Source organism: Trichogramma pretiosum, unplaced genomic scaffold, assembly GCF_000599845.2.
Source record: "Trichogramma pretiosum strain Unisexual culture from Peru unplaced genomic scaffold, Tpre_2.0 scaffold23, whole genome shotgun sequence".
NCBI lineage: Eukaryota > Metazoa > Arthropoda > Insecta > Hymenoptera > Trichogrammatidae > Trichogramma > Trichogramma pretiosum.
Genome location: NW_019641629.1, coordinates 382446 through 407624, shown reverse-complemented (window position 1 = coordinate 407624; position 25179 = coordinate 382446). Strand labels below are relative to the sequence as shown.

Sequence of the window (25179 nt, the reverse complement as noted above, 5' to 3'; positions counted from 1 at the left end):
TCTCCGACCTACTCTTTCGTCCGATGCCGTGAAATAAGAGAGAAAAAAAGCATCACCTTCTCTCTCACATATGGCCTATTCAGGAGGAACGCACAATGAGAGACGAAAAAACGAAATTGTATCGTGGGTATATAAAGTAAGTATCGAGAGTCCATCTTATTCCTCGATCTTCGTACGGACATTTATTTCGTTGCATTTTCATGTTTAATGAATGTTTAGTAATCATCGCAATTATATAGCAAAAGAAAAATAAGTATAAAATTAAAATAATAATTGTTACTTACTTGGCTATTAAAATAAAACTCCACATAACGAACTATCGATTTCAAATGATACCTCGTTAGTCCAACTACATAGGCCACTTTCGGAAATATGCATGCCTCTCTCGAACCGATAAAAGATTCACCCACACAATGTATATTAACGCATAGTGCGAGAGCCTCGTGGCTCGTGCCTGTCATAATTGAAAAATTTCAATTCCCGAGTAGGTAATAACAGGCAAGGTTTCTTGATGCAGAGAGAGAGAAAGAGAATAATATTGGTAGCCGGTGTATAACACCTTGACTCGCCGCAGGTGCACGCGCGCGCACCATCGCAGCAGCTTTTATATACAGACCAACAAAGTCTATGCATAATGCCTCGCTCTCTTGGGCATCTTATTTCTCTCTCTCTCTCTCTCTCTCGCACTTTTAGAGGGTAGCCCTTGGACAAAACAAAGGAAGGAAGGATCGCGAAAGTCAGAGAGCGAGAGAAAGAAAAAGAGAGAGAGAGACAGAGAGAAAGTGATGATGCGCGCTTGGAATTGAGGGGCAGCAGCTCCGCAGCACGCGCTTGGGCATTACAACAGGGTTATATGCTATATACAGTCGTCCCCGCTAGTGATGCGTGTGCTGCTGCTGCCGCTGCTCTCAATTTGAAACGCGACTTTTTTTATGACGATGCGCGCGTGCGGCAACGGCAACGGCGGCGGCAACGGCCGATTGCCTGTCGTCGTAGGGCCGATGCTAGTTGAGGAATTAGATGAGAGTGTTACTGCTCTCTCTCTCTCTCTCTCTTCTCTCTTCCTCCTTTTTTTCTTCGGGCTCACACACGTACGTACATATATATATATACGAGGGCCGAGGCGATGATTTGATTTGGGTGATTTTGATCTATATAAGGGATATATTCTGGCGGGCCCTGGCTGCAGAAACTCGTTTCGCAAATTAGTTGTAACTGCGCGCGGCATCGAAAAATTTAATTTGAAGTTTACGATTATACGATGCCTCATTTCTGCATGTCGGTAAAGTTTCTCTATCTCATTAACTCTCCGATGTCTCGTGCGGGCTATTAAACGATTTTCGCATGTTGTGTTTAGAGGAAGTAAAATACTGACTTTTAATTCTAATTTTTCCAACTATTCGTGAGTAATGAAAAATGCGACTTGAATCAAGACTATGCTGGTTAGATTTTGAGGACCTTTGATATACATCCGTTGAAATAAAACGAAAATATAGAGATTTTTTTAAAAAAGCTTGCATGAAATTGCATACTTTAAATTAATGTTGATTGAAATTTTTCAAAAAAAAATATACGTATACATTTTTATTCATATAATTGAACGAGAGTATTTTTAAAAGGAACTATAAAATAGCGAGCTATAAAAATCGTCATACTTGTTGAATATCGTTGGTTCAGTACTTTTTCATATCTTCACATTTTGATGCGCGCTAATCATATTTGCCGTCGCTGTCATCTTGTGCTGTCAAACGCAAGGTGGCGAGAGTCAATCAAATACTTAACCCACGACCAAAATAGATGAGTTCGATGAACATTATAAGCTGCTAATTGGTTTGAAATGATGAATAAATTTTGGCATACACTTATGGATAACACTTGTAGCAGATAGCCACGTGTCAACCGTAGGGTAAAACCGAAAATACAGAAACTTCCGAAAAATTGCAAAAGTTCCACCATCTCGTTGTAGCATTGAACGCTAGATGGCGAGAGGTAATTAAATTCTAAACACACGATAGAAAAAATTAATTGTATGTATATTATAAGCTGCTTATTTATGAAGGCATTTCATAGAAAGTTAACATCATAGCCTCTTTAATTATTAGCTTTAGGACAATTATAGAAGCAACCGCTTTCAATGGCCTTTTGCATATATAGGTTTGATTACACCGATCATTGGGACTTTCTTTGGCCACACTTTTTAGCTGTAAAAAAATATTATTCTCAATGTGAAAATTAGTCACCAAAATTGAAAAAAAAAAAAGGAATTTCGCGATCGTTTCAACGGGTCTGCGATCGAATGATAAATATTCTCAGTTAATCTTGATTACCAAATGATACCTCGGAGTAAGAAATTATTTCAACTCAATAAGTATTCCAATTACTTATTAGTTTTTAAAAGTAATGTACTCGGAAATTTTTATTGATATCATTTCATTTCGTTCACCCTAACGACGGGCCGCAAGATAAATCGGAACCTCTAAATACTATGCAAACCAATAGCCCTCTCTCTCTCTCTCTCTCTCTTCTCCTCTCCATACCTTCCCTGTTTATCATTTTGAAGCAAGGTAAAAAAAATAGTGTTCCGAGCGATATGCATTCGCGATAGAGCCGCGAGATACGCAGGCGGACAGGTGCGCGTATATATGCGTGGAGTGGCCAATTATATTTCGGGCAGAGAGAGAGAGAGAAAGAAAGAGAGTGAGTTGGAAAAAAAATGACGAAGAAGAAGAAGAAGAAGAGGAAGAGGGAACACAGCACGTGCCAGGTGAATGGATTGGGAGTTCGCGAAATTGGTGCTTTAGAAAATAAGATTTGCTGCGGAGCGCATTCAACATGTATACATACATTTTTTATACGTTATAATAGGTCCACAGGGCCCATGCGAGCCTAGAAAGGGCGACTAATGTTTGTTTTTCGACTGGTCCGAGCTTTTGATTGTGCCTCTCTGCCCTAGTGAATCTCTCACTCTCACTCTCTCACTCTCTAGCTTCTGATGATGATAGTACGAGTGCAGCAGCAGCAACGGCAGCAGCAGTGTGCATGTGCGTATTAACTGGACCCGACGTGTGGTTTATCGCGCGCTAGCCCATATTTCGTAGTTAAGGATATGTTTGCACAAAAATGCAACGCATATAACACACCCAACGTGCAATCCTTCATTTCTATGTTTTTAATGGCCACGTGTATACACGAAGATAGCTCGCGGAGATTAAAATTAGACGAGGAATAAAGTAATGGGTGCATACCTCGTACAATAGTTTTTCAGAAAAATATGTACGTATACTTTTTTTCTATTCGTACTCGACGCGTATATATTTTCATGAATCATAATAATATAATACTTGGCAAGCTGAAAACGAATAAACGGAGTAATTTATTTTTGGCGTTTATGAAAAATCAACAAAACTGTAAATGCATTTGACTTATTATGGTATCAAAAGTGAACGATGTATGGAGTTTGTTACTCGAGCTGCGAGAGAAAAACGAGCACTATAAACATTGTCGTTTCTCGGATGGCTTTTTGCACACATCGGCGAGAGTATTTATAATACGCACGCAAACCGCAGAAATCGATCAGCAACGTGTGTCTCTCTCTCTCTCTCTCACCGGTCAATATATCGAAAATTATCGTCGTTCGTTGTACGATATAGCGACAAAAAGATCAACAACAACAACGTCGTCGTCAATCGCCTCAATTATCGAGAGTCGTGTTATATACAGATCGGCAGCACACACACACACACATATACACAAGGCCTTATGCAACGAGTCGATCTCTCGCTTCGATCTCGATCTCGTCTCGAGCGCGCGCGCGCGCGCGCGGCGCAAGGTGCATCGTATATATACGTATGCGCGGATATTTTTGAAAGGTGCGCGCAAGCTGCCTGCGACTGACTCGGCCCTACACACACGTGTGTTTGCGAAAAAAAAGCGTATACGCACGTGTGTGTCCTGCTGGATGTATATACATGCAGGTATAAGTATGCAGGTGCGCGCGAAAGTGTGCACGACGCGTGCAGTGCCTGCGTTCGCCCTCATATAATCTCTTTCCCTCTCTTCTGGGCTCTCGAGCGAGAGAGGGCCTCATTACGAATTGATTCGTGCGCGGCGCGTGTTATGTAGGTTTATATTTATAATATATACATGCGTGAGCGGTGCATGTGCCCCGGCACGCGCCACGTATATTTCGCTCGTATGGAGCGAGCTACAAGTACGATGCGAAAGTGGGGAGGGTGGAAAATATGCAAAAGTGAGTCTCGGGGCAACGAGAAATATTCGACAGGCCGATAGTTGTACCGAGCTGATTTGGGCTGATGCCGCGATGCCGATCGACGATCGAAGAAGATGCGCTTCGTCGTGAACGTATATGTACGAACCTGAATTAACTTTTGGAGTATCAATTTGCGGATATTGCTGCGGTGCGCACTTACCTTCTTGGCTCGTGCTTGTATCAATTTTTGTGAATTTCACACCTTACGCGCGAGCTTCTATAAACGTGTAACAGCCATTCAATTTCTTTTTTTCGCGATAAAAATGAGATTTCTTTTATGTAGCGTCGTCGTTGTACATTACGCGTACGTACATTTTTAACGCGATTCGGGAGATTGCGTAAAATTTTGTTCGCGGGTCGATGATCCGTGTTTTCACAAAATCGATTCCGAGTTCGAATTTTTTCTGATACTTACCTAATTTCCATAATTTGAGTTTTGAAAAGGACTATTATTTAATATTCAATACAACTGCAACAATAATTCAGAGTAAAGAAAAAGTAAAAAGTTACTGCCTGTGAAGTGCTTGGAATTGCACAGAAAATTTTTTCACAACCTGATAAATGCGAAGTGTGTTTACTTATATCCTTATTTTTACTATGGTACTTGCACATTTACGAGTAATGATACTCGCCATCTGGCGGTGAAGGCTGTTTTTGAGTATTTTTCAATTTGTATACTTTGGTTAATTTTCACAAACAATTATTTATCATTACTTCATTAATATAAAAATCGAAATGTTTAAATTTGTGTGTAGAATTGAATCTTCTATGTTAATTATCGCGTTAAAAATAATCTATGAGTTTGCATTTTCATTTATTTTTCGAATTTCAGACAATTTCATCGGGTAGTTTTCCCGGGAAACAGGATCGAAATTTTTGATTACTGTTTGTAGGATAAAAAATTTCGATCCTGTTTTCCGGGAAAACTACCCGATGAAATCGGCTGAAATTTGGTGCAATTGTTCACAGCAACAAAACGGAGGGCTCCACAGAGCCGTTTTTCGAAAATCAGTCTGGAAAAAAAGTTACGAAAATATACATTTTCTGTGCTCAAGGCATCACCTTAATAGTAAATAAAATATTAAATTAGATTTCATTGAATCAATGAATATTTTTTCTTAGACATAATTTTGATGCTTCATATTTACTTATATATCAGTATTTTCAGATCAGTCACTTTTAGATTTGCGTGTAACGATACTCGCCATCTGGTGGTGATGGCTACTTTTACGAATGCTCGGACTTGTTCTCCGACGATTTCCTCGACTCGTCATATCGAGTGCCCTCAGAGAGTATAATACTATCCTTTACAATGTGGATATAAGGTGCGAATGTATTAGGTTACTCCGAATTTAAAAAATCATTGCTTTTAGTTAATGAACATATGCTCGATCCATTACGGTCCAAGCAAAAAAGTATGAGTATTTCAGGTTGGTCCAATTTCAAAAAATTATTGCTTTTAGGCATCGAACTCTCATACCCTATCAGACCACCTCAAAGAGATTAGCGAAATGTTATTTCGTAACGGTTTCTTCTTTGCTGTTCAACAATTGCAATTATATTTAGCGGTCGAGTCGAATCGCTCGAAAAGATGCAAAGTCTGGCTTACACTTATACTTTCATTTTTAATTTACCACTTGCAGATTCACAATTTAAGGTACTCGCCATCTAGTGGCGGAGACTGGAATTAAACTTCGTTTGAAATCTCGTGAATATTATGATAACTGGCCCAAAAAGTAAACCAGTATTAAAACCTTAATTTTCATAATCATAATGTTTAAATTTGAGCATAAAATTAACACATTTTGTTTATTTTTACGTTAAAAATTGCACTTTCATCTTTTGAGCTCATCATATTAATAAATAAATCAGTACTTATCGTTTATAATTTGCGGGAACAATAGAATTTTTATGCTTCGAAAATTTATTTATACTTCAAACTTTCTCTCAACTTCTTTTTACGTTCAATGAAAAATCAATCCATCGACCTATTTGTCAATATGGTACATTTTTTATATACCCAATAACCCGGGTTCTCATTAACGAGTACATCATTTGAAAAAAATTAAATAGCCTTGATACTGAAATAATTGAAATAATCCTGTAGATACTGCATTTTGAATGACCGAATTTGTTCTTTTTACAAATAAAGTGACAAATAATTTTTTGACAAATTGAAAAATAAACACCATCGGACCTCGGCCAACAATGACCATCGACTAAAGATACGACCGATTACTCGTTCGCATTACTGCGCTCGGTATTTATCGTCTGCACATTTTTATGCACACAGTATAACGTTAATGTATTATAGGTTGTCTCGTCGAAAAGGTGGCCGCGCGCGCACATATAATACAACGACGTATACGCGCAAAACGTATTGAGACACGCGCGCGGCACGCGTCCCGACTCATTAGGCGCCGCAGTGTACCACTACTGTGTATATTATAAGTGTATGAAACTCGCAGCGGCAGCAGCAGCAGCAGCAGCTCCTATCGACCGCTACGATCTCTCCGGGGACAGGTGCGGAAAAGAAAAGTAAGGGACACGTTCGTGAGTTCGCGCAAGAGATGGACGCGTGTATAATTATTACTCCTCGCGGGTATAGCGCCGCATATACACTGCTACAGTATAACATAAGCGGCAAAAGTTCTTAAAGATGAATTTGGCCGAGGATAGATGCAAAAAATCCAACTTTTAATTTTCTAGGAATGGGATGCATCGTCGCCGTCGTCGTCGTCGTCGCAGAGTTAAGATGTCTGTTCCAGAGCTCTCCTATACCTAGAATAGAGGATACGCGATGCGTTTCGAATCCGCGCGGCGGCGACGAGGTGGTCCACCGCTGATGGCGATAAAAAGTACAGCCCATTAGCGGCACAGCTCGAGCTCGCTACATGGGCTCATCTCGGCGCGCGCCGAAATAAAATGTTTCCTATTCGTGTGCGTGTGGACTGGTGAATAGTCATACATCTATTTGACGCGTCGCGTGCGGTATAATTCTGCGGAGATTGCGTTGGGAGCTGTATCTACCTCGCAGGAGCTTCTTGTATATACTTGGAGATAATTTGGGAGGAAGCTTGATATTTTTTTCTAACTTGTAATTTGAATTAAAATGTTTGCCTAAACATATTACGTTGTTAATAATTGTCCTAAAGAAAAAAAAACCCATAGAAACATAAATTGGGTCGAAAAAATATTTCCGCAAAAGTTTCAGCGCTGCTCTTAGATTCGAGCGCGCGTTCGAAAAGTCGGTCTTATCTCGCATCCAATATCTCGGACTGCAATTTAAAATATGCCAACTCTTAGAAACGAGGAAGAAACAATTACGTATGTATGAGATGTATGAAAAAAATTGGAATGAAACGAAGGAATCACCTGCGCTCTCCAGTGCTAAATGCACCTGCGCTACACAATATATATAATACTCTCTTGTGTATATGGTGGTAGCAGCAGCAGCAGCAGCAGCAGCAGAAGCGAAGGTTAAACTCGAGGTGCAAAACTTGTGCCAACGCTAAATGGACATACAAGGGACACAGGAGAGAAAAATTGACATCCCATTTTCGATAAACATACGCGGCGAGCGTCACCGACGACCATCGAGAGTTTCACAAAAGTTAATAAACGCACAGCAACTTCGACGCGCGCGACTGTCCGCGAAACTTCGACTTAATCCCTACACTCGTATACGCACTGCGATGCTGCAATATATCGCTCGAGCGAGTATAATGAGTTTGCGGAGATCAATTGGTTCGGACAAAACGAGAGATCGCGAGACGCGTGTACGTACGTACATTTCGTCAGGGGGGCAGCACAATTGCTGCCTTCTTTTGCCGCGCGCGTAAGAAAGTTGCACTTTCGAAACAAAAACGACGCGCCGTTTTGGTGTTCTACATGTGTAATTAACTCGACGGGTACACGTGTTTACACGACGCGCGCGCGCGCGAGTGAAAGCGAAAAGTCGCCGCGAGTAGACGGGTGTATGTGAAGTATATAATATATAGCGCCTGTTGGGCTGCAACCACGTTGGGCCGATGAGCTCGCAGGTCACCCTCCTCTATGGAGCCTCACGGGCGATCGTTTTTTTTCTGAATGGCGCTGTCTAGAAACACTGTCGATGCAATAAAGTATATTGCAATAAAGTATATTTTGGCTTAAATACGGACGCGTTGATGCATTGGTGATACATGCATAAATTGCACCGCCCGATGGGCAATTTAACTTTCGTTGCTTCGTGCCAAACGAAAGAGGTTGCGACCGCAATATAATGGCACGTTTCGGATAACTCCTTAATTGCTCCTCCGCTTTTATCTGTCTGTTAAACGATTATCTTATTTTTAAAGGGTTCGTATAAAAAAATTATTTAATATTAAATAACACTAATGAAGTATCATTTAAAAAGGTTCAGTAGAACACGCGAATTGAGAATGACTTTTAATCGATTAATTGAGAGAATTGAACAAGATCGTTCATAGTGGCACTCTATACTATGATATTCGACGAATACTTATTTCGAACGTGCAAGTTAGCAATTTATTTACTACTGTCACATTATTAAACAAATTCATGAACTGTATAATAACTTTTTAAAGAATTTATTTTTTCACTCTTAATTTAAAAACTGGAAATATTCAAGTAAGTACGTATTCGTATTGCCACTGTTCTGTTGTTCATGAGTATAGTTGGCGAGAGGCAATCACTTTGTAAACACACGAACAAAACAGATGAGTTTGATTAATATTATAACCGGCTTGATTTTAAATTATTAAACATTCAGTCTCTCCCCTACTTTTATTGATTATGATAATTTCCTGAACAAAATTATATTGTCAACACATAAATAAATGCGAAGATGTTGCCACGAAATCAGCAATCCTGCGAATGAACCGAAAATATCTATTAAAATTTACGAAAAATTGCTACATTTGAATTTTTAATTACCACATAGAACGCAAGGTGGCGAGACAATCGTCTCAGTAAACGCACCATCAAAATATATGAGTTTGCTAAATATTATGGGCTGCTTAGTTTTTTTGAGAACCTTCTTAACTTGAGTTCCTATTGAAAAATTAAATGTGTTACGATCGAGCTAAAACTTTGGGTGGTTGTTCATTAAGTCATCCCCGATTAACTCTTAAAATGTCATTCCAGATCATCATGCTAATTTTCCCGGATTTCCAATCCGACAAATTAATATTTTAACACGGCTTCTATGGAAGGCTGTCGTAATTTGAGCATGAAATGATTACAATTTGCTCAATTATGTTACGAGGAGAATAAAAAACTATCCATTAGAAAGATAAAGTCATCCCCTTTCGATCAGTACATTAAAAAATATAGGTCTTCGTGCTTTCTAAAGAAGTATTCAACGATCAAAGTATAAAATCATGGTATTTTGGCTTATGTTCAGCTTCTAACCCACTTCTAGGTTGCGCATAAGCCAGTTGCATGCCGAGACTACTCAAAAGTGCATACTATTGTTACGATGATCATCCCATTACCTTAAATTATAATTTTCTGTTGAGAAATATTTTATTCTCAATGTAAAACTAAATACGCAAACTTTCCAAAAACCATCAACCCTGAGAAAAGAAAGCTGAAAATATAGAAATTCGCGCAAAATCGCAATAGTTTTATTGTATGGTTGTAGCCATCGAACACCAGGTGGCTAGGGGCAATTCACTGACAAACACACGATCAAAATCTATAAGTTTGGTAGATATTATAAATTTGTTTTGAGTGATGAACAAAGTTATGCTCCAGCGCTTTTCACATGAAATAATCGTTTATTATAGTTTTGGAGTACGTTACGGACTATCGACCTTCAAGTTAAGCAGGTCCTCGTATATCGGCATTTATGCACAAGGCATTCTTTCGCGAGTGAAATTTTTCATTTTCACTCGACGTATAATAATTGCTTTTCTTCATTAAAGGCGGCTCACCAAAATTTCAAAAAGCAGCCAAATAGAGTCGTCGTGGTTAAACTCTTCCAGAAAACGATCGGGGCCTCGATTTATCCGTCGTCCGCATCGCGACGTTCAAAGAAAATCGAACGTCTCAATATATCCCGAGAGAGAAAGAGCCGGCCTCTCGATGCATGGCTCCGAACGAATGCAGATGCACTCACGCACACCCATGCCATATACGCGATACAATTTCGGGTACGTAAAACATCGCAGGTTTTATACTACTCAGCACCTGATCGCATCTTCGAGCGAGAGAGGAGCGAGGCTGTATACAGGCCGCAGCACCGCTTGCACTTTCTTCCGCGCGCGCGCGCGCGCCCGCTTCTCGTCGGGGATACTACTTATACTACACTGCAGGCCAGCTCCTTTCTCTCGCGGAAACCATATATACGCGCGCGCGATCACGAACACGAACGGCAAAGTAATAAAACGCATTGGCCACGTGCCTTGTTTTTTTCTCTCTCTCTCTCTCTTACTCTCCTTGCTCCTTTAATTTTATTTTTATTCCGCACTGCATCGGGCCGCATGTATATATACTCTCTCGCGAGTATTGCGCGCGGCCGGAGTCCGCTGCACCCGGTGGCCTCTTGGCATACGGACCTACTTACTCTCGCGTACTTGCTACCATGCGCACCGAGAGCTTTTGTTTTTGCGGCGGCGGCGGCAGTGGCTGAGTCAGTAAAATATATATCGTTCGCACGCGCCGCACTGCCCATTGCAGCTTGTGTATATATATATATACGGGTTATTTATTTTCGGGGGCCCTCGATTCGACCTGTGTGCCCAGGTATCAATTGCCGATACGCATTAAATACGCTGTAGCGGTAACTGGCAAATATTAAATACGTATTATATATACGTACGCACGCGGCCCCCGTACCAAAAGAATTATATTGCATCGCCGCGCGAGCTGCAATTGGAAAAAGGACCGGCAGGCTGGACGGCAGGCACTCACCGCGGCGGGCGTTGGACAGAGTAGAGCGAGGATATCGAGATTTCGTTCGTGGCCCGGGCAAAAAGGCACCGCGCCGCTATACGGAAGATGGTAGTAGCTTATACGCGAGGATGATAAATCTCGAGTGCGTCTTTTGACAACCGATCGTTTCGCGCGAGGAAATTGTTTTTTTCCGGCTCTTTTGTATTTATCAATCGTTCGTATTGTTTAATGTATGTTATTTAATCGTGTTTATCGATTTTTATTATATATATTATTGTAAAGCGAACGATGCAAATTGGTCGAAATTATTTCGGTAGATATTATTCGATAAGAGGTATGATTCAATCAAACTGAACTATATATGCTTAGGCTAACTAAACATTTTTTAAGTCTCAAATAAACCGAGTCTCATTCGATTGTACTTGCGAGTAAATTCTTTTACTTATAATATTATTTTGACTTTGCGGACGACGTGATGCGTGAATTTGTTAAAATATACGATTGTTTCACGTATTTCCTTCAGAAATTTCTGCGGTTTGGTCAAGATCTGTATCGACTCGTGCAAGAAACAGATGATTCACCGATGCGCTCGACGTTAGGACATACTCCTCTACATCGTATTTGTCGAACGATCGGACATCCTGGCTTAGAGGCAATAATTTGCCAAGTCATCGAATACACTAAGCAGACGTTGCGAGTCGATGTTCGGGACAAATGGGGAAAATCTCTACTTCACTACGCCGCGCATCTCGAAAACATCGAACTCGCCGAATCTCTGCTGAGACGGGGGGCTGATCCAAATTTGGCCGACGAAAAGGGTTCGACGCCTTTACACGTGGCTCTGGTCTCCGGCAACAAGACGATAGTCGAATTGCTGCTGAAAAATGGCGCTAACGCGAGTCAGGCCACCAAGGATGGACGGACTCCTCTGCACCTCGTTAGCAGTCGGAAAAATCGCGACATAGGCTTGGCGAAGCTGCTCTTCAAGTACAGCGGCTCGTCCCAGCGGGCGATGCCAATCGATGCTCGAGACGTATACGATAACACACCGCTGCACCGGGCTCTGATGAACGAACACGAGGAATTGGCCGAATTACTGCTGAGAAAAGGCGCCGATGCGAGTTTAGCCAACAAAGACGGGTCGACGCCTCGTCAGATCATCGATCAGAAAGGATACAAGGTTTTGGCGAAGATATTTTTTGGGATCAAGAATACGAAACGTCGGCCGGTGAAGATCCATGCCCGAGACGATTGGGGCCGCACGCCCCTGCTCAGGGCTCTGGAAAACAAAGACGAGCAGTTGTCCGAATGGCTGCTGAGGAGAGGCTCCGACCCAACGGCGACCAACAGAGACGGATTCACGCCGCTAATCCTGATTTGTCGGAACAAGTACAACAGATTGGCCGAGATACTTTTCGAAGTCAACGAAGATATTCCGCAAACGCTGTTGGTCAATGTCCAGGACAAGCGGGGCAACACACCTCTGCACCACGCGGCGTTCTCGGGCAACCAGCAGCTGGTCGAGTCGCTGCTGCGAAAAGGGGCAGACCCGAACGCGACCGACGAGTGGGGACTGTCACCGCTGCACGTCCTCAGCGATCGAGGTACGGCCGATGACTTGGAGTGGTTTTTCAAAGTCATCGAAGCGGTTGGACAGACGGTGCAAGTCAACAGCCAGGCCAAGTTGGGCGACACGCCGTTGCTCTTGGCTGTAGACAAGGGCCACAAGAGGCTGGCCGAGTCGCTGCTTAGACGAGGCGCCGATCCGAATCTGGCCAACGTCTGAGGCCTGACTGCCGTGGACGTCATTTGTCGCAATCTCGACGCCGACGCGCTGGCGATTTTTTTCAATCGCAACGTCTGCCTGGCGCGTAAGTTGGTGATCGACGCTCCGGACAGGTTGGGCGATCCACTGCTGCAATTGGCCCTCGGTCGTAGCAACAACGTAACGATCAGCAGCTACGACGAGAGCGAAAATCAGCCGTCCAATCGCCGACGTTACAAATACGTACAACGATTTCCTTCCTCGATTAGCGATGTCCCTACGAATTCTTTTAGAAGCTCCTCCAATAATTGGGGCCTGGAAATAGACTTGAAGTTTGGCCATCAGCTACAAGCGACGAAATCGCCCAACGACTCGCTCGACGAATACATGAAACTTCACGACAGAGCCATTGCTGTCTATACGGACGGTAGCAAGTGGCGAAGTGCTCCGTACGTAGGCGCGGCGGTCTACGTTCCCAGCGACGACGTCAAGATCCTGGTTAGCATGGAAAATCACCACTCGAGCATCGATGCCGAGTGCAAAGCGCTCGAGGTGGCGTTGAGGTATTGTCAAGGTCATCGAGAAAACTATTTCGTGATATTCAGCGACTGCAAGCCCGCGTTATCTATCTGTGCCAGACGTTTGTACAAGGCTTGCATCGAACCGAATTCGCGGAAAGTCATAAAATGTGTCTGGATACCCGCGCATCATGGCATCGAAGGCAACGAGATCGCCGATGTGGCGGCGAGGGCCGCCACTTACGCTTAGAAAAAAGATCCGAAATGATAAAGAAGGTTCGGTCGTATGTTATTCGAATGCAGCTTGGAGGACTGTGTGCATTGCGACTTGCAGATTTACAGATGACGGTTCTGGCCATCAGGCCATCTGATGGTGAAGTATGGCTTCAATTTTCATTGAATTTTTATACAATTTTCGAAGAATAAATGAATAATATCAATCGGTATGAAAATATTACTTTTATATTGAAATGTTTAAATTTAAGTAGAGAACTAAATCTTTTATGCTATTTATTGAAGAAATAAATTAACACTACTACATCATATTCTCAAGCTAAGATTCCATTATAAAATTCAGTATCGGTCTATTGAATTTTCAGCATTAAATTTTGACTTAACACTACTACATCGTATTCTCAAGCTAAGATTCCATTATAAAATTCAGTATCGGTCTTTTGAACTTTCAGCATTAAATTTCGACTTAATTAAAGGATCTTTCAAAATATAAGTATAAATATTGGTTTATTACATAATTGAGTTTGCATAAAATTTTATTAACAATTTTGCATAAATAGTGAAAATATTTTTACGAAAACTTCCAGTCACGCTTTCCCAGATCTATGCAAGAAAGTTTTGAGTAACGGATAATGCACGAAATAACGCGAACTAATCGAAAGCCAGTGCAATCTTAAATAAGCCCTCTAGCTTAAAAATAGCCGAATGGATAAAATTCACACATACTTCGACGCATTGCGCACCGAGAATTCTCACGCGTTCGCACGTTCATAGATACTACACTGCATCGCCCCGGAAAATAATTCGATTTCGACGTACGTGACACGTCTCGCTGGTCGCGAGACTGCCTCCGCACACGTTTCGGTGCACACGAGCCAGGGTCTTATATTTTTAACTAAAAAAAAAAAAAAGAAAAAAAAAATCAAAGCTAACGCACACAGTAAATCAAGTAACAAGCGCGGCAATTACTATAATACGTGCCCCGGATATACGGAGAACCGCCTACTACTGCTGTACTCCTTCGTCGCGACTCTACATGTACGTGTGTCCCAAAGCGCAGAGAGCGGCTTTGCGCCCGTGATCTCAAATATCCTTTTTACACGGCGTTACGCGTTTATATAGGTAGTACCCAATAACACGCGTGCGAGCAGATTTTTCGAAACTGTTTGTTATTCGCTTTTCATTTATTTTTAGATATTTGCATGGCTCCCACTTGTGGCATGACTGCGAATCAAGTGCAGAAAATGTTTGCTCGAATTCATAATAATTATAATTGCATTTCGTGTCACGTTTTTAGAGACCTTCGTTTCCAATTTCTTTACGGCAATTGTTTATAAGAGCAATATAAAAGTTTCGTTCGATGTACATAACTTCTTCGTATTTTACGACAAGTTTTATTGATTCATCTCTACCGAGAATAAAGTTCATTTTAAACATAAAATGCGCCTTCGAGAGTAATTTTACATACTGATCTCGTTGCTCGGGATTGTATATCCCGGCGAGAAACATTCTGTTACAAAATGCATCCACCTAGACACAATTTAATCACCCGGAGAAATCATCGAGCCTTGCCTTATAATGCGTACCTTGTATGCGCGCCCTTCGAGACGCGCCGAAGGAAGAAATTTGAAACATTTCGAAAGCACAGTCCTCTCGAATTCGGGCGTCCTCTTTCCTAAGGCAAGGCATTCTTTATCCCTGTATACACACTATGTATGTGCCATCCACAATAGCATCCCGAGATCTTTGCTCGTGTGCGCGCGCGCGCGAGGTCGAAGGGAAATGTTATTTCTAGATCGGAAGACAAACTCGATCGCGTCGGGAGTGCTTTTCTTTCGAGGGAGGCTTCATTGTGCCGCGGCGATCGAGCGCGAGGACGGGACTTTTGTTCGTGAAGTTTCGAGGTGCCAAATTCTGTACGCTAGAAGAAATGCGCGCGTGGACTAAGCTTTTCTTCGGAATTTTCAATGATGTTGGTTTTTCAATGGAGTGCACTTGAAAAAAAAACAACAAAATTTCGTAAAAGTTGGCCGTGCTGCGAGATTGGATTAATGAAGCTCTATTTTAATTTCCAGTTCATGACCATTGTGAGTCCATCATCTCGTGCATTAAAAATTTTACGATTCGTATAGGCGCTTGCCGTGGGTAAATATTTATTCGCAACGATTATTTATTCTAGCGCCTTTCACTCTCGCGACATAATCTAAACACACATCGAGATTCGAAAATAAAATAATCGGATCCGTTTGCGTATACCTGTTTCGTACCTTCGACCGCATGACAAAAGGATATTTGGTATTATCTATCGTTATATTATATACTTCGCTGGAATCTTGGAAGTATTGAGAAACGGCTTCTATTATTCGAGCGAGAGACGCGATGAAGGCACCACAATTACACGCGTAAGAATTGCGACACATATTCGCCGAGTCCGCACACGACGGATACCGTACAACATCATCCTCGAGACATTTTGATATTTTTATATGTCAAGTCGACACTTTCTTGTCTCGGCAGCGCAAAACTTCCTCTCGTCTCTCTCTCTCCCAATCAAATATTATACGCGCGCATATGTATACACACTTACACGCATACACCATATACGATCGAGCTCGCACAAAGAAATACACTCGAGGGTTTTAGAAAATCTATTATACACGGATCAATGGCGATCTATTGAAATCAGTGCGTATATAATATGCCTCTCAAGAAGGTCGTTATTAAAATTGTACGAGGCATAAGCATGTATATATTTTATTCTTGCGCGCGCGCGCGAGCAATGGCAGCGCAGTTCAATGGCTTGCGTCTCGTTTTTTCCGGCTTATTTAGCATATACACAGCAACTATAAAAAAAAATCTCTCGGGCTATATTATAGAGCTCGAGGATCGGTTCAATGCAAAACCATGGCACGCTTAATTACGCTCACTAAAATTTTGGGCCTTATTATACCTCAGAGGAATCGATTTGCACTCGAAAAGAATACATTACGTCTCTTTTTCCAGTTAATAGCCGTGAATCGTGTTTTATTATTGTTGATAACTCTCGGCTAGGGATTATTACGGTGCCCACACAACACACACACACGCACATTCGTCATCCATTTTTCCCGAGAAAACTTCACCTGTTATTGCTTCTTTTCTCTACACAAAAGCCAAAAAATTAATAATCTCGATCGACGCGAATTCGACAAGTTTTATTAGAATCGCCGTGAGCGTGAGTTTACTAATTCGCAATAGGAGAGGAAGTGAGAGTACGACCGAGTAACAGTTGTTTTTTTTTTTTTTTCAAAAAAGGCATTAAAAAAATCTGTCTACTTTACGCTATAATATATAGTTGCGTAGTAGTGCTTTTGTGTGTGTGTATACCGTAGTACAGTAATGATCATCTTCTTCTTGTTTTTTTTTCTTTGAATAAGAATCGTAAGCGTAAAGATATTTTATTTTTTGCAGAATCTCGTATACATACGATCGAAGAGGTTCGTGTGTTCCGATGACCGAGTGAAGCTATACACATGTATATTGTGCGCGCGTGTCGGAATACATACTAATTTAAAGTCGATTTTCACGCGGAGTTAATAATAATTCCCTTCATCCCTTTTTTCTTCCGCCGAAGCAGCAACGGCAGCTGTTGTTGTCTCGAAAAAGTTAACAAAAAAAAAAAAAAAAAATTTCTTGCCGTCATTCTCTCTCTCTCTCTGTTACTCTGGGTCATGAAAAGCAAAACTGTATTTACGTTTCGCGAGCTCGCTGACTTCTCTCTCTTTCTGGCTCTGGCTCTGGCGCGCGCGCGCGAGCGAGCAAGAGAAAAGCTTCGCTTTTGGCTTGCATTGTGCGCACTGTGTAACCAAAATCCGACTAACTGAAATGCGATCGCGCATTGTGTTTATATATATATACGTACTCGGGGGCCATTATAAGCAGCGCAGCTCCCTGCTGATTTTTTTTTTCTTCACGGTCGCGTGTACTTATTTTTTTGTTTTCTTTTCAAGATCTATATACTGCTACTACTGCGAGACAGCTGACCACGAGTCGCGTCGCGTACGCAGTTTTTGCTCAGGTGTGAGTACATACACATAGAGAGAATCGTATTTTCTGTCCCCGATACCGAGGAAAAAATCGTGTCACGCGTCGTTATTGTCTACTTTCGCGCGCGCGCGTGTACTCATCCCCGTGGGGGTCGTACGAGCTCTCCCTGCGTCTAGTAAATTTCGAGTTAAGACGATTTTCGAGTACACGCAGCATTTTTAGAAGACTCGCAGAGTTATGTGTCTCGAGGACCTTAGTCATTTCGCCCAAAGGTCCAATGCTTCGTGGGCGGAGAGAAAATGTGTTCGTTATAATTGGAGCAGGTCACTGTACAGGACAATAGATATCGGCAAAATGCGCAGGTTTTGACGGATCGATCTTCGGAGAGTATATATATGAAAATTCGTTTGTCGGAGTCGTCGCGCGCCCAGGATTGATTGTGGTATCCAACACTATGCTCTCCGGGGCACAAATGAATAAAAATTTCCAACAATGACTAGAATTTGTAGGCGCTTTTGTGGCGCGCGCGCGCGCGGTCAAACGCTTGAATGGATGTGTGGTTTTCATTATACCGAGTGTGTATAGAGGTAGGAGTGAGCGCAAGACTCGACAAAAATATTATAATATATATGATTTTCGAAGGTGTCAGAGAGAACAAAAAGTTTTGACACGAACTTGTAATGAGCCCCCGGCGCAAACTATAAAGGAGAAAGAGGATGAGTTGAAAAATATATAATATTCTCCACCTCCGCGCGTACTTTCGCGAAAAATCACAATGTCGCGAGATTTGAGGAACGCAGGCACACACACACACACACTCGTACTCGAGATTCTTACTTGTAACTCTATTTCATATACACATGAGTGAAATTGTTGGCACACGCGCGCGAGCGCGAAAAGATTTAGTATTTTTCAAATTTTCGACGAATTTAAATGGACGTCCATATATGCTTTTCCTCGATTGCTCGGGTTCTCGATTTATAACGCGCGAGAACGGCGTATTTATACAAGTAGGCGTCGGTATGCTAATCGTATTTACAACCGCCCAGAATTTGAGTCGTCAAAATTGGTGGAAGATTTATGCTAATGTCTCTCGCGCGTAATATGTAATTACGAATAAGTGCGAAAAAAGGAATCTTTTTATAAGTGTATCGAGAATACAACGAATCGAAAATTATTGCGGAGCGAAATTAATTTCAATTGGAATTAATTCATATTTTTCCGTGAGTATATTTATTGAAATTAATATTCATTTTAAGACTTACGTCTGTCATAAATGATCAACGTTAGGTGGTTAATTTTCAGCGAGCAGATTTTTTGAAGTTACAATGTACCTTTTTTGACATGCTTTTTATGCAATTATTTTTACTTTGCCACTTGCAGATTTAGAGATATAGGTACTCGCCATCTAGTGGAGAAAACTTCAAGTGGAATCATAGTATTTAAAGTAGTAAAAACTGGACTAATGTTTTAAAAAAATAAATTGATAAATCTAAGTCATTAAAAATGATCTGAATTTTCTGGAATATAACTATAACAGAAAAAAATCGCCGAAAGAAGTCAATTAATAGCAGCGTACTGTAAATCATTTAAATATCACAATTTTTTGGTTATTGAGCATTCTTTACCAGCAATAAAATATTAAGCATTTAAAAAAATGTTAAAACTAAAAAAAACACGCGTTTCAAAAACTTGAAGTGTATCGAAAGATAGAGCGGAAAACAATTTTTTGAAAAGAAACCTTAAAAATTTTCAGTGTGAATATCAAACGGCGACGCCGGCTCCAAATATACTCTCATGCACTGCGTAGACAAAAAAAAAGGAATAAAGAATATATTGACATCGATAAAAATCTATCGGTTACCATTGCTTGACTTGCTCATTCTCTTCGGTATACGTATACGGCATGCGAAACGCAGATTTACTTCAAGTGTATGCGCGTATCTATTATACTCGAGAACACTACGCGACACGGAGAGCTCATCGCTATGACGGATCGCCCGAGATCAATCATGAAACAGATCCGCTTTTCAAGATTTTAAAAAAGTTTTTACTTGACGTGCAGCGGCGGCAGCAGCAGCAGTCTCGAAGTTTGCGCTTTTTATTACCGACTCCTCCGATAGGCCAGGCCCTGGGCCTGGGCCATGAGCAAGCAGTTTTTGTCGAGAGCTCGGCGCGTCGTTTTAATGAATCGTTATTTAAAATGTTTACTCTAAATCATAATTTTTATTTTATTTTGTGTTCTTTTTTTTTACATCATGCTGATGGAGCAAAATCATTTTTGCCGAGGGTAAAACAATGAAAAGTCATCGCTTTTCCCAAAATCCTATTATGCCGTTCTATTCTCCTCTTGACAGATTTGATTTTTTTGATTTTTTTTCATAATTTAATGAAGTCCCGTCAAATTTATTTTTTGTTCCTTATTACAGTAGTTTAATTTCTACACAAATCTCAACGGTATAGTTATGATCGATTCTATCAAATGAATAATAAAAGTCATATTCTATACACGAATATACTGTAAAGAAATCAATCGAAATTTATATAAATTGAAAGCTCCGCGCTGCACTTTGTGCTCCGAAACTCGGATTAAATTAAATGAAGTCATTTGCGATGAAAAATGTCCATAATAAATTAAAAATTTCGCTCCCTTAATAATCCTTAAAACCTCGCACTAATTTGTACAATTTACTCATACGCGCGCGTCAGCCACGCAAATGGCGCAATCAAGCCGCGCCACCGCCGCGTAAAATATAATTTTACAATGTTTTAATTGTGAAATAAAAATTTAATAAGCGATCTCGGCCGCTGCTCCAAAAACAGCACCTCGCCACACACACACACACACAGCCTTAAGATAATAACGAAACGTGTACAATGCGTAGGATTTTTGCATCCACCCGAAAGTGAAATAAAAAAAAAGCCCTTATTCGAGCCCGAGAAAAAGTCCACCTTCTCCTCCTGCTTCTCTTTCTTCTCTTTCGCTGCAGCCCTTTCTCTTCGCGAAGCGCAAAAAATATTTGAGACGCATAAACAAACCCACGCTCTCTGCCGAGGCACGAGCGCCACGCGTATCACGTGTGCTCTGCTTTCGACTGTCTCTCTCTCTCTCTCTCTCTACTGTAACGCGTGTGATCAAGTCGAACAGTATGCTCGCTCGAGTTTTGGATATATGCCTGTATAGATGCCGCGAGGCACACAAACGCGCATCATCGGCATATATGCGCTTTCTTTCACACTGCAGCAGGTTGTATATACCCCGGCCGCCCGAATACATTATGCGCGCCGGGCATCGCTCGGGCTTCGTTATACGGACTCGCGGAGCAAGTGTATATTTATATCGCAGGCCAAGTACACGCATATACGCATCAACTCGTGCAGCACATATACAGTATGAATATACCTGCACGCACGCAGGTTATAATGCAGTAGCATGAGCTGGATTAGCTGCGGAGCGAGAGAGCAGTTGATTAACAGATCGCGCCACTTAATTTTCGGGCCGCAGAGAGAAAGGGAGAGAGAGAGAGAGAGATAGAGGAGGACGAGGGAAAAAGCAGTAGATAGTTTTTTGGGTGGTAATGGAATTGAGAAGCGCCCGATATATACTGCGCCGAGCTGAGCTGCTGCTGCTGCAAGCTGCCTCTTAATGAAATGAAAAAAAAGGAAGAGAGAGAGAAAAAAGATTATGCCTCGGCAAAGAGAGACGATAAGGCTGAAATATTATATGATGCGCGTATGTGTATACGCGGTATAGAGATTCGAGATAATGGCCTTCTCTCACCTTCACCCGCCCGACTTTTATACATATACCGAACATTATCATAACTACCAAAATGATAACAATTGCTGTCTCTCTTATTTGGCTGTATCGCGGCGTATGCCGAGGGTGCGCAAAAAGCAGCGCGTTTACTCAACTGCACGTGTATGCTGAAAACGAGGCAATCGAAATAATAGTGCCGTCGTTCATTTTTTCGCGCTGTTTAGGAGCTCCGAGAAATATTAGACGGTTTCGGCTTTAGATATAAGTGAGATACGAATGAAGACTTTTTACACTTTTCTGAGGGTCTTTGTAGTATTACTCTTGCTAAACATGATAAAATGATTTCTTCGGCGTCGAGTAATATTTCACAGCAATGATGTTTATCGGTGCAAAAATCATTTTTGAAAAAGTTTCTCTTGTGTACAATATTTACAATTTTTCTGGAAACTCCTTGAATCTTCAACAGTAAAATCTACAAAATTATATATTTTAAAATTAATAAATAATCAATTGTTTTTATATCTTAGAGATGTATTCTGTTAATCAAGCGAGTACTTTCAACGATATAATATTATGATTTCATTGTGTATTGTCAACATTGACTTATTCAAGTTTTCAATTTATAGATTGTAAACATTATCGAGCTGAGCTCCAGTTAGTTTCATGTGTAGAGTCGGTCTAGAAAGATTAATCACAAACGGATTTAAAAGCAAGCAAAATGGAATCGAGTGTAATATTTAACAGTGCCGTTAGGTAATTATTTCATCCAAATAACTTCATTTCGAAATGAACCAACCAGAATTAATAAAAGTTATTTCAGAATTAAAGAAGAACCAATTGACGTGTTGCTCGGTGAAAATGATTACATTGTAATTCACAAGACACCCAATGTCAACAATTTTCAATTCCTCAGGCATCCGCAAGAAAATCAAGTAAGTAATTATAATAGCATAATAGCTCATTTATTCATGAAACATTTCACATAAATTATATTTTATTCAGATTCAAAAATCTGACGAAAATCACGAAAGTGAACTTGACGACTTGGCGATCGAGTTGGAATGTAAAGACATGAAGCCGAGCTTGGATTTATTAGCAGTTATGAAAATTGAAAATTGTTTTGAAGATCACTTAGCGGCTATTGAAAATGGTAACGAATATCAAACTCAAAACATTAAATTAGAAGCTTTGGATGCAATAAAAAAAGAATCGTTTGTGGACGACGCAAATCAATTGAGTATGAACTCAAATTGTGAACTTTTTGCGACAATGAAAAGAAAAACAGTTGTAAAAAATAGGGATTATAAACATAAACTCAAAAAACACATTGTTGACACGCCGAATGGTAAAATCGCTTATCCTTGTGATACATGTGGAAAGGCATTCAGACATAAGAAGAGTCTCAAAGTTCACATCGATTCGGAGCATCTTAAAATCACTCATGCCTGTGACTTATGTGGAAAGTCATTCGGACATAAGAGCAATCTTAAAAAACACATGGAATCGATGCACCATAAAATCACTCATACCTGTGAAGTATGTGGAAAGACGTTCTCTTACAAGAGTAATCTCCAAATCCACATCAACTCGGTGCATAATGGTACAATCACCCATTCTTGTGATACATGTGGAAAGTCATTCGGACATAAGAGCAATCTTAAAAAACACATCGAATCGTTGCACCATAAAATCACTCATACCTGTGAAGTATGTGGAAAGACGTTCTCTTACAAGAGTAATCTCCAAATCCACATCAACTCGGTGCATAATGGTACAATCACCCATTCTTGTGATACATGTGGAAAGTCATTCGGACATAAGAGCAATCTTAAAAAACACATCGAATCGGTGCACCATAAAATCACTCATACCTGTGACTTATGTGGAAAGACATTCTCAGCTAAAGATTCTCTCAAAAAACATATTGATGCGATACATAATGGTAAAACTTCGACATGCGATATCTGCGGAAAGACGTTCTCTCAAATGAGTAATCTTCGCATCCACATCAACTCAGTTCATTATTGTCGAAAAGATTACGAATGTAACGTATGTGGCAAGAAGTTCTCCCGAAAGGGCAATCTCCAAATCCACATCAACTCGGTGCATAATCGGAAAATCACCCATTCTTGTGATACATGTGGAAAGTCATTCGGACATAAGAGCAATCTCCAAAGACACATCGATTCGGTGCACCATAAAATCACTCATACCTGTGACTTATGTAGAAAGTCATTCGGACATAAGAGCAATCTTAAAAAACACATCGAATCGGTGCACCATAAAATCACTCATACCTGTGACTTATGTGGAAAGACATTCTCATTTAAAGATTCTCTCACAAGACATATTGAAGCGATACATAATAGTAAAACTCCGACATGCGATATCTGCGGAAAGACGTTCTCTCGAAAAAGTGGTCTCCAAATCCACATCGATTCAGTGCATAATAGTTATACGAATGTGACGTGTGTGGCAAGAAGTTCGCGCGAAAGGCTCATTTGAAGAATCATACCGATTCGTTTCATAAAGGTATCACCTACCCGTGAGATTTTCACATCGATTCGATACATAAAAATATCACTTACCCATGCAATTTCTGCGAGCAAAAATATAAGAGGCAAACAAGACTTTTTAAGCATGTCAAATTGTTGCATGCAAGTAATACCCCCTACCCATGTGAAAAATGCGGCAAATCATTTTTACTAAAGAATAATCTTAAAAAGCACATCGACGTGGCTCATCGCTGATGCATTATAGTCTGATAATTAATGTAACAAACTGATGTCTAGTTGTATTAAAAAACTACCATCTTTGATCTAGTATATTTGTTTTGAAGTATATTTGTCTTGTCTAGTAAAGCTCACAGCATACATAAAGTCGTCGCATGATGATTAACTCACACAATTATAACTTAACTAACGTATAAAATGAATGTGCAATTATGTCAAATACTACTTTTCACCGCGAGATATGACCTAATGTTTCAGAAGAGTGATGTAAAAGTAGCAATGATAGTACCTTCTAATTGTCTATTTTTGATTTCGATCTTATCGGCGTTATTAATAATTTGAAAATTATAGAATGATCATTGTTGACTAAAGGCGCTGAATTTTTCCGTTGCGCGAGCTATACTTAATACAGATAACAGCTGTTATAGATTTTCTCAATGTATATCTTCGAGGCACCATAGAGACTTGTATCATTTTCAGAATAAAAATTTATCTTAGTAACTCGAATAATCATGAAAATTAATTGTATTTTAACAACATTTATTTATCATAACCAATTCTTGAAATGTTTCCGTTTCAAAATGAAAATAAAGATTGCCTCGTCGGCAAAATGGAATATGAATTATTTTATCGCCCGAAATTTGACGCTGATTTTTCTTTTCAATTCTTCTAGTTTAATTTTTGAAAATAACTGGAAAGGTGATGAAATTTTAAAGTGTGATACTTCGATATAGAAATATCGGTTTTTTCTCAAAATGAAACATCATGGCGTAATAAAGGTGAATAGGTATAAGTGAATATAGGCAGATTTATCTATAAAATGTAACATCTTATTTCATGTAATAACAGTCTGATCATTAGATCCGTATAAAAAAATATAATACAATAGGTAATATTATTTACAGCCATTTTTTTCTTCTTCTGCGTTTCGCCGCAATATCATTTGAGAGATTTGCACGACAAAGTTTTAAGGC

At 40.4% G+C, this 25179-nt stretch overlaps 2 protein-coding genes across 2 annotated transcripts; both read left to right on the top strand.

Moving 5' to 3' along the window:
* The first annotated feature begins 938 nt into the window (after nucleotides 1-938).
* Nucleotides 939-13703, top strand: LOC106654557 (ankyrin-1-like). Its single transcript, XM_014374481.2, has 3 exons — nucleotides 939-1028; nucleotides 11694-12950; nucleotides 13047-13703. The coding sequence occupies exons 1-3, from the start codon at nucleotides 939-941 to the stop codon at nucleotides 13701-13703; spliced, it is 2004 nt and encodes a 667-aa protein (XP_014229967.2).
* Nucleotides 13704-22149: 8446 nt separating this feature from the next.
* On the top strand, nucleotides 22150-24706 carry LOC111693713 (zinc finger protein OZF-like). Its single transcript, XM_023459146.1, has 3 exons — nucleotides 22150-22226; nucleotides 22294-22405; nucleotides 22476-24706. The coding sequence occupies exons 1-3, from the start codon at nucleotides 22192-22194 to the stop codon at nucleotides 23976-23978; spliced, it is 1650 nt and encodes a 549-aa protein (XP_023314914.1). The 5' UTR covers nucleotides 22150-22191; the 3' UTR covers nucleotides 23979-24706.
* Nucleotides 24707-25179: the final 473 nt, after the last annotated feature.

Excerpts from the sequence above, each read along its gene's own strand:
- LOC111693713 (XM_023459146.1), top strand. The coding sequence starts at position 22,192 with ATGGAATCGAGTGTAATATTTAACAGTGCCGTTAG. Across the intron at positions 22,227-22,293 it reads ATATTTAACAGTGCCGTTAG|AATTAAAGAAGAACCAATTG; the intron begins GTAATTATTTCA and ends AAGTTATTTCAG. Across the intron at positions 22,406-22,475 it reads GGCATCCGCAAGAAAATCAA|ATTCAAAAATCTGACGAAAA; the intron begins GTAAGTAATTAT and ends TATTTTATTCAG.
- LOC106654557 (XM_014374481.2), top strand. The coding sequence starts at position 939 with ATGCGCGCGTGCGGCAACGGCAACGGCGGCGGCAACGGCCGATTGCCT. Across the intron at positions 1,029-11,693 it reads TTGAGGAATTAGATGAGAGT|AAATTTCTGCGGTTTGGTCA; the intron begins GTTACTGCTCTC and ends TATTTCCTTCAG. Across the intron at positions 12,951-13,046 it reads CCGATCCGAATCTGGCCAAC|TTGGTGATCGACGCTCCGGA; the intron begins GTCTGAGGCCTG and ends CTGGCGCGTAAG.